The following is a 9,871-nucleotide window of genomic DNA, read 5'->3' as shown; positions in this document are numbered from 1 at the left end:
CCCTGAGCAGCAGCCTGCGAAGGCAGCGGAGCCTGAACCCGCAGCTGGGAATGGGGTTAGCTTCCAGCAAGCCATTTAAGGGTGGCTGATGCTTTAATCTCTTTATAACTTTGTCTCTAAATTGCAGAGGCAAACCTTACCCTTCAGCTTGCCCAGCGTGTGGTGCAGCCCAGGCAGCAGTGAGTAAGCCTGCACTGTGCTCTGGCAGACGCTGGCTGCCCTGCATCCAGGGGAGCCGTGTTCTCTGACCATGCCACTCGTCCACGTGGAGGTCCTCGGCATAGCCACAAGCACTGCTCTCTGGCCCCAAGCTGCAAGGCCAGGCAACCCCAGGCATTGTCCCTGCATAAGAAGTGCTTGATTGGAAGGCCTCAGCCCCACACCCACCACACGCTCCTCCGTGCCCTCTGAAGGGCAGACAAATGCATACATCTGAGAGTGCATGTGCCTGTTACATGCCACTATGCATGGCATGTCACATGCATGGGCCCTACTAGGGACAGCCTTCAAGGCAAGGCAGAAGTTGTACTCTGATAGTCATAAACGAAGACCAGGTTTTATTCCAAACGCTCTTGGGTACAAACTGTAAAGGGCTTCATAAAAGGCAGTATTCCAACAAACGCCCACGGCACCAGAGGCTCGGCTTAGGCTAGAGTTGCAGATTTGGGATAGGGCAAATTGGTATCCTGCAACTAACACCGCAATCAATGGCGAATACTTGCTGCTGGTCCCACAAAATGCCCTAATCCCCACCTCTTGTTTTTCTTAGTGAATCTGGAGTTTGCCCCAGTTAGCATGGGTAAACAGAGTGCTCCAAAATAGGTGCATGAGGCAGAGCTGGCATGGGCTAGCTGACAGGGACAGGGACACGGTGGCAGGATTGGTGCGGGGGGAAGATAACATGGCTGGGCAGGAGGTAGGGAAAGGGGTTAGTTGCGCTGGCACAGGCTGCACTGGCAGGGACCGAACGCAGGCACAGAGAGACACAGTCAAGCTCCATCCCTTAGTAGAGAACGTCCTCAAAGCCGAGCAGCAGGAACCGGTGCAAGGCACTTGGCAGGTGCAGCTGCGACAGGACTCGAAGCAACCGGCCCTCCAGGAAGGTCCTGAGCGTGCAGCGAGCCAGGTGCTGCAAGGAGCGAGGACTTTGCTCCAGGGAGAAGAGCGACTGGTAAAAACGTGGGTATTTCTACAGGAAGAGAAGAGAGGATCAGAGCCAGCTAAAGCTATAGATATCCTGGAAGCAGAGAGAAAGAGCCAGAGCTAGTTACCCCTTTTGCCTTAATTATTGCAGTACATCCACCACTACTCCCCAGCGGCACCACCCCTCTGCCCTGCAAGCCTCCAGTCCTACCCAAAGGCCCCTCGCCCTATCCCCCCCGGCACCTTGCCCAGGGTAGCCTGGCTGCACCCTCTCCAGCCAGCAGCATGCATCCCTCACCTGCACGACCTCAGCTGGAACAGCCTCCACCCAGTCCTCAGAGACACGCACATGCTCATAGCTGTTCATCAGGGCCTCGATGACACGAGGGCAGGTGTGGCAGTACCGCAGCACCTGTGCCAGGGAGAGAGCAGATGGGCACAGCAAGCGGTCAAGCTCCTGCAGGCCCCATCTTCACATACTGAAAAAGCCGCATATATTCAAAAATGACCTTAGTAAATCCAGGGAATGACTTCCCTTCCCTCATTCTGTCCTGGGGGATCAAACCCATTGATGGTGGGCAGATTCAGAGCACCACTCCAGCTCTCAGAGCATCCTGCAAAGAGGGAGACCAAGCCAACACCCAACACGTGCAGCATGGTTGCCTTCAGCCCAGTCAGGTCCCCACAGCCTCTGCCCAGGTGCAGGGACTGAGGTATGTAGCTGGGATACAGATCCCCTTCATCTGTCTTACCACTAAACATGGCTTGTAAGCAACCAGTACTCTGCTTCACGCCAGGCCCCTTTCCTCATATTTGTCTGGTTAGAACATGAGCTTTTTTGGGGCAAGGACTGGCACCTATTTTGTGTGCAGAGAGACTACAGCATACAGTGCTTCTGTTGAGTGCTGCACAGGCATCTCAGGGATGTAGTGTGCCTGCACCAAGGGAGGCTGCAGAGACATCTTGTATCTGCGCTGTATGCGATGCGGGGCCCAGGCAGCGCTGTGCCCATGTTAGGTGCTACACAGAGCTCCAGGAAGATATCACACATGTTTTGTGCTACACAGGCATCTCTGGTGTGTACCATGCCTGTGTTTTACACCACATGTAGGTGCAAGGGACACACTGCGCCTGTGCATTTTATGCCACCAATGTGGTCTTCGGAGCAGACCCCACCCCAGACAGCGGCACCCAGGTGGGTTCCCCCCTTGGCTCTTGGCACCCACTCTCTATGGCCCAGGCCAGCAGTAGCTGTCAGAGCCTATTCCGGCTGTACAAGTGATCCTCATTATCTGGCGTTAATAGGAGATTAATTAGTGTTAATTGTTGATTTTCCTGTATTTTCCCAAAGGGGAGAGCAATCTGCTGATCTCCGGGCTGGGTAATTATTGCACTGCTCAGGAATTAAGACAAGCAATTAACCCTTCGTTTGCTGGTGTCTTGCAGAGACAGCATGAGTTGGAAGGCATGTCCCAGAGAGGAAACAGACCACCTGAGAGGAAAGGAGCTAATATTTTCTAGGCCAAATGACTAGGGACGTTATGGGTAGGGACCGTCCACACAGCCTAGTGAACAGACAGTGGTAACAGAAGCAGGAGAACTCGCCCCAGGAGAGAGCTTCAGGGCATCCCCTAAGGCTTCCCCTCCCCCAACTACTGGGAAGAGAGAGACAGGACAGAGAGCTAGGAAGCTGGCAGAGGACAAGCCCTGCGGCAGTAGTGACATCCTTGCTCTCACAGGGACCTCAGGGTCCACTGCCTTCCATTCCTGCCCTGCTCTGGGCAAAGCTGTGGGTCCTGCACCTTAAGGAGGGAGCCAGGCCAGATGCGGATGGCACCGTAGTTGAGCAGGACTCGGACCACAAGCTCTGGCTGGTGCTCCAGCTTGTAGGCAGTGGCTTGCAGGATATTGTGCAGTGCCGTGTTGCCGCTGTAGTTCATGATGTTGACGTTTGCACCCCGGGCCAGCAGTAATTCCACTACTTGAGGATTGGTGTTCTTGCAGGCCAAGTGAAGCGGGTGCTGGCGGTCCCTGTCTGCAGCATTGATGTTAGCACCACTCTCCACCAGAAGCTGGCAGACCCTGTAGTAGCGTTCCATGTCCTGGGGTTGGTGGGGCTGAGCACAGGCAGCATTCAGTGGGGTCTGTCCCTCCTCATTCTTTGCCTCCAGCTCTGCCCCATAGCGCAGAAGCAGCTGGACGTGGTCTGTTAGGCCATGCCGTGCTGCCACATGCAGTGCTGTGTCATCTTCCTCCTCTGTCCGGCTGTTCACACTGGCACCATGCTGCAGCAGCTGCTGGACACACCTATGTGGCCCAAGATGACTTAGTGACAGACTCTCTTAACTCCTGTCCAACCTACCCCCCTACCCTTCTCGTCCCAGCTGTGCCAATCCACGGCTCTCACTTCTCCCAAGAATCCAGAAACCCCTACTCCCCATGCCCTGGAGCAGTGGCTTTAAGCTGGGAGTGCTGGTGAGCAGACATGCTGTTACCCTAATTGTAGCCAGCTTTCCACAGAGCTTTAGTAAGTGTCTCACACCCAGAGTCAGCTCCCACCCACCCACCCGGAGGCCTGTCTGCACAGCACATGGCCTGAGCGTCACAGTGCGACCCATAGGCCCTGCACTGCTGGTAGATGGCAAGACAGCAGCGCCAGGCTCAACTGCATTGGCTCTGAGGACTGAGCTTGTAGGCAGCTGTTGGACTTCAGTGGTGGCACCTGCTCTGGGAAAACACCATGCGGCCACCCTATTCAGCAGCTACTGCTGCTGTCCCGCCTGCAGAGATGAGTAGGGACCCCTCCTGCATAGGATAAGGCTTGTGGGGGAAGGAGGTCTACCATGGCCCACCAGACAGAACTCACTGGATGGAGTCTGGGCTCTTGCAGAGATGCAGAGGCTTGTAACCATCCTCAGAAACAGCTTCAGGGTCAGCTCCAAAGCTGAGCAGCAGGCGCACACAGTCTGTACTGGCTGCTGTGCAAGCCTCATGCAGGGCAGTCTTGCCCCCTGGTGCAAAGTTGACAGCAGCACCCCTGAGCAGCAGGAACTGCAGGCAGTCTGCATAGCCCCGGCTGGCCGTGATGTGCAGTGGCGCGGTGAGCTCCTGCTGATAGGTCAGAGACCACAGCCCTGCAGGGAAAGAGAGGGGTCAGGGATCCATGTCCAGATAGAGCGCACAAAAGCCCTGGGCCCAGACCTGCCCTTTCCCCCATGGTACCTGCCATACCTCCCCTCTCAAGAAACAGGGGCTGCCTCTTCCTGCCAGCCACTTCCCCACAAGGCCCTTGCCCTTTGCCTGGCCTGTAAAAGGCATAGGTCAGAGGGTGTCCCTTTAGGCTACGTGGTCACACTGTCAGGGAGCCTTGGGGCAGAGGCTGTTCCAGGGGAGCGGACTTTTCCTCTGTAGCTCAGTCATGCAGCACAGGGACTTCTGTTGGCAGGAGGAGAGTAGATGAAGGACCCAGGGGCACAGGCAGGGCTGGAAGCAGCAAGGTGGCCTGGGAAGAGCACCATGCATGAAGGACCACAAATACAAGGAACCAGGCAGTAAAACAAGGAGATATGGGAGCAGGCTGCCAGGGCACGCATATAGGATATTCAGGCCCTGAGCATGACATGGATAAGCAAGCCTGGGCAGAGGTGGGCATCTGGGGCCGAGGACAGAGCAGGAAGCTGAAACCTGCCAGCTCTCAAAGACTCTGACCTGGCTGGAACCATTGCTGAGCTGGTGTGGTCTGCTGACAAACAGCCTGCAGCTGTTACAGCCCAAATCACGCTTGCAGTCCCTGTATCATGCTTCTTGCAGCTCCTCCAGGCTGAGCTGGAGGACTATGTCCCCAATTGCATGACAGGCTCAACATCTCTCTCATCTCTTTCTCCCAGAAGCAGTGTGGCACAAACTGTGTTTGGAAGGACCAGATTCAAACGGAGCTGTTCCAAGGGCCCAGAGCAGAGCTGTGACATTCCCTTGCCCAGCACAACCCACAAAGAGAACAGCACAGGATGCACACAGACAGGACAGGCACACAGAGCCAGGCTACAGGCATGGTCACAGGAGCAGCACAACCTGAAGCTTGATTCTCCCTTGTCTGGCAGGGAAGCCCAGGCAGCTTCCCAGGCTAGAAGAGCCAGGTACCCCAGGACACAGCTGGCACTCCAAGACGTAGGTACAGTCTCCCACAAGCAGCACAGGTGACCCAGCCACTCTCCAGTGCTCTCACTCCTATCCCCACTCCACACCCCAAACAGTGCCCACCACACCCCACCCAGCAGCAGTGATGCCCTGCAGCATAAGCAAGAGGATCTGAGCCCCTGCCCAGCTGGGCCATGCTGCCTGCCCCACCACCCCCTGCATACTCAGCCAGCGGAAGTTGAAACGGTAGTTTTTCCACTCTTCCAGGTTGCTGATGTCAAACACAGAGCTGGGACTCAGATTATTCTGGGGGTTGCTGAGGATCTCTGCTATAATCCCCTGATCCCCCCTCAGCAGGGCCTGCCAGTAGGCCTGGGCAGGGCCATTCACCTTCCGTGTGCAAATGGGCTCCTGATTCTTGTCTGCTGTGCCCATGATACAGTACCCAGACTCAAGGTAGGAGCCGGGCTTGGACCTGCAGCCGCCTCCTTGACCAGGCTCTGAGCCTGTGGGCGCAGCCCCACCAGTGCCCTATGCTCTGCACCAAAGAGCCCTCTGTGTGCCCCGGTGCACTCTGCAGGGAGCAGGGATGTGCCACATCACTGCTGGCCCAGGCTGGGTACAGCTCAGGTCTCAGCTCTTCTATTCTGGGGAACCTTGTGACCAAATGTTTGCCCTTGAGGCAGAAAAGGACACTCCTCCTGGGCAGCAACACCTCTGCAGCAACTGGCTGTAAAGGGAAAGGCCCCATACAAGGCAGGGTAGGAGAGGAGCCTGGAGGGTAGAGAAGGAGACAGGGCAGCACAGAGAAGCCAGAGAAGGAAGTAGTCCCACAGCCAACCACTCTAAGGCACCCATCTCGCCTTTTGGCCTCCATTTAACACACAGACTATAATCACCCAGTTGCTGCCCAGGCCACAACAGCCTGACCCAGCTGCCTCCATACCCCAACAGTGTGCATTATCCAGCCCTTGCCTTCTTTCTTATCTCCAGCACTGCAACCCCCCATCTGCTGGTTCCATCCAAGCCCATGGCAATAGACAGGTTTTTAAACAAATCAGAGGAGAGTTCTTTTTATCAAAGCTTAAAGACAAAGGATAGGTAGGAATAGGTACAAGGTGGTAAACGGTCCATTACAAGTGAAGTAAAAATATAGAAGACAGTTGTCCTTTCAAACCCCTCCTCCTTTTCCTTGAAATTCAGTCTTGCAGAGAGCTCCTGCACTGTTTCAGTACTGCCTTTTCCCTTCCTTTGACAGTCCCCTCCACTAGGGTTCCTCACCACTGTCCCTTCACCCTGGGAGACCACTTCCCACTGCTCCACTGTATAAGCCCATCCTGCCCCTGCTTTGGTTACACAACATTAGCATCATCCAGCACAGCAGTAAAGCAGAGCCGGCTCTTTGCTCACAGCTCCCGTCATGGAACTACTTAGATCATGCAGCTATAAACCAAGTTAACTGACTCCAATAGACCACCAAACAATGATTATCTGGGGGACCAGAGAAGAGGATAAGATAAGGAACTCTACCCTTCTCAGTAGGGAAAAATAAATGACCAAGCTATATATTTTACTCATATTCTCCAGCATCCTCTGTCTGAGCAGATTTGACTACCAACTAGTCTAGCTACAACATAGTGCAAGAAGGGGTTAAAAAGAGGGAAGCCTTTGCAGACTGCCTCACCTGCTGGGATTCTCAGTTTCCCCAAAGCTATAAATAGGTATCCAACGGGAGTCAGAGTTCCTAGCTCACAAGAGCATTGCCAGAGAGACAAAGGGCTGTGCGAGATAGTGTCAGTAACACTGTTCAACTTAGACCTCCTCTGGGCTCCTTCAAATATCAGTTGGGATATTAAAATATCAGTTCCTGGCCTCAGGAAAGGCCAAGTCACTGGAATCTACCTTTAGGGCTGCTCACTGGATAGTTTTTGGGAAAAAGTCCCTACAGGTCAGGGACCAAAGACTTTGGTAGCATGTAGGTTTGCTTTTTTTTTTTTTTTTTTGCTCTGTATCCCTGCTTGATAAATCTTGCAGTACATTTGTGGTCTGTGCTTGATGGACGGAGGTGTTTGGTTAGGTTTTTCATATCTTGTTAGTTTGGTGATAAGAGCAATTTCTGGGCGAAGTTGTTTTACATAAGCTGTTCTGCTGTCTCTGGGGCAGAAATCTCTGCAAGCAGACTGGCTTACTGTTCAAGGGTCTGTCAGCCCAGCACACGACAGGAACACTTCAGAGTTAAAAAGTGCAATTAATATTTTTCTGACAAGAGGTCTTAGTTACACAAAAAGAGTAATAACTTTTTGCCTTTTTTTCCCTACGTAGACTATAAAAATTCAAAACCTTGGGTATACAGACCTTGGCACTCAGTAAATAGCTTTCAGCACCCAAAGGTATCAAGCACTTGCATCTCCAAGCCTACCCTATGTGTTTGTCTCTCGTTAGCTCAGATCCCCAAAAAACAGTCAGGCTCAAGCTTTATCAATATCCTCCATAGCTTGCTGCTAGGACACTATAAGGAACCTACGCCTCTGGGAAGTAGCCTTCATCAGCAGCTCTGCTATTCTGGCACAGTGAGGCTTTCACCTCCAGCATCATCTATGGAAAAAGTGAGTAGCACAAACACTCCCAGTAATGCTCCCCTTTCACACTTGACACTCCTCGTCTTAAATCCCGCCTGCCTGCAACACACTACTAGCAGATAGGCAGCAGCAAGAACACGTGGCCTTCCACATTCCTAAGGACACCTCTCCCCTTGACACAGCCTACATCAGTCATGCCACTTACTCCAGGACTGAAAAGTTCATAGATGACATTGATGAAAACCTAATCAAAAGGGACCAAAGAGCACGGAGGTATGTGTAGTGCAGACAAGACATACCTAGGCAGAAGGTACGGTGAGGTGTATGGATGGGAGGAAGTACCAAGGGCGACCGGCTTCTGTCTCCCGTCACTCAGAACAGGCTTGCTTCTGTCATCTTTCTAGCAGATCAGATTCCTGCCCCCCTCGCCCAGCTTGTCTCTCAGAATAAAATAGCTGGAAGGGTGCAAACCTCGTTCATGAAGGAAAAGCAAAACTAGGCCTGGAATGAATGCTTCTGTTCTGGAGCAAAGGCCCCTCATCACTGCTAGCAGTTAGCGATCACCGCTAACTCTCCCATATCAACTCCCCCACAGCCGCCAAAGTCAGTGTTTGAAACAGGGATATCAATGGCTCTGCTTGACACCTGGATGTCACCATAGCATCAGCAATAGGTGCGTGGAGTGACTGTGGCTTGGTTCCCAAGCAGCAGCCCACAATGCTGAAGGGCACTGCCAGGACCTCTCTGCTATTCCCAGAGCATGTCACAGACCAGTTCTTAGTGGACTGGAACAGACCCAACAAGGCACAAGGCAGGAAAAGCATCCCTATGCCACTCAATGCCTTCTCACTAAAGCACTCGCTCTCCACCTCACACATACTTCATATCCATCCCAGCAGTCTCAGTCAGGTCAGTCCTGACGTTCTTCCTCTCTGAGACCCCTCCCAAACACCCTGTTCTCATCACTTCTCAGTAGACCTGCAACAATCCTGGTAGTTTGTTCTGCAGCTCTGTTCTCCCAAAAACTTCTTTTCCCTCATGTCCCTCTTCCACCACCCTGTCTCCATGACTGGGGCTTCCTCCCAGCACTTTTCCCAGATGCCTCTGCTCTATCCCTGATCCCCACCCTGGGGTCTTCCCAACCACCAACGTCCCAGCCCTGCATACCCACCAAATTTCCTGCTAGTCCAGCGCAGCTCATCACCCTTGGTCTCAATTATGAGATTGATAGCTGCACCCTTCGTGAAGTACTTTCGAACCATCTCCAGGTCCCCAGTGAAGAGTGCATTCTGGACCAGCAGGTCCCGGCACTCCAGTGGCTCTGTGCGGCCACCTCCAGTGGCTCTGTTCTGGCATCCCTGGCCCACTGGGTTTAGGTTGCCCTCTCTGTGTCTTGGCCTTAGGCGCTGAGAGTACTTCCACTGATCCAGCTGTTCCTCGTCCAGCTGCAGTGAGCACAGCGTGGCGGAGCTGAAGGAAAAGGTGCAGTCCATCACTGGGAACACATGGGGCAAGCCTGAACCTTACAGTAAACAAGCTGCTGCAGCCCAGAGCTTCTTGTTCAAGGCTGTGTCCTTTGTGGGTTGCCTCTGGGTTCCAGCACTCCAGTGTCTGGCTGGACTCAGGCACAGGCCTGACTCAGACAGTATAAATAGTTCCACTTGGCAGCTCTCCTCCGCCACCTCCCCCCTCTGCAACAGTTTATCATCAGCTGCTGGAGCTGATCTCCAAGGCAGGCTGGGCACAGGAGAGGGGCAAGAGGCAGCCCTGAAACCTTCTTCATACGCTTGCTAGTTTGCTCTGCAAAGTCTCTGCTCTGCACTGCGCTGTGCCTCCACTTGAGGAAGAAACAGAACAGAAGTGGGGGAAGGGAAAAAAAAAATTAAGGTTAGGGTACCTAGGTAGAGGCCTGCAGCAGAAGCAGTAGTGAAAATTGTGAGGGACTGCATACAGATGCCTTCCCTTTGGACACCTCCAGCTCTTGGGAGCCTAGCATTTCCACTAGGCCATTG

The 9,871-nt window shown here is 53.5% G+C and overlaps 1 protein-coding gene across 1 annotated transcript; it reads right to left on the bottom strand.

Moving 5' to 3' along the window:
* Positions 1 to 1,003: 1,003 nt before the first annotated feature.
* ASB10 (ankyrin repeat and SOCS box containing 10) lies at positions 1,004 to 9,352 on the bottom strand. Its single transcript, XM_068933797.1, has 5 exons — positions 9,031 to 9,352; positions 4,010 to 4,277; positions 2,946 to 3,450; positions 1,442 to 1,555; positions 1,004 to 1,189 (listed from the first exon to the last, which is right to left on the bottom strand). The coding sequence occupies exons 1-5, from the start codon at positions 9,350 to 9,352 to the stop codon at positions 1,004 to 1,006; spliced, it is 1,395 nt and encodes a 464-aa protein (XP_068789898.1).
* Positions 9,353 to 9,871: the final 519 nt, after the last annotated feature.

This window comes from Struthio camelus, chromosome 2 (genome assembly GCF_040807025.1).
Source record: "Struthio camelus isolate bStrCam1 chromosome 2, bStrCam1.hap1, whole genome shotgun sequence".
Taxonomy (NCBI): Eukaryota; Metazoa; Chordata; class Aves; order Struthioniformes; family Struthionidae; genus Struthio; species Struthio camelus.
Note: the sequence above shows the minus strand (reverse complement) of the source record. Positions and strands in the feature narration are given on the sequence as shown.

Coding starts and splice junctions, on each gene's coding strand:
- ASB10 (XM_068933797.1), bottom strand. CDS start 9,352: ATGGACTGCACCTTTTCCTTCAGCTCCGCCACGCTGTGCTCACTGCAG. Junction 3,451..4,009: donor AAGAGCCCAGACTCCATCCA/GTGAGTTCTGTC, acceptor TGGGCCACATAG/GTGTGTCCAGCAGCTGCTGC. Junction 1,556..2,945: donor GGCCTGGCTCCCTCCTTAAG/GTGCAGGACCCA, acceptor TCCCTGGCACAG/GTGCTGCGGTACTGCCACAC.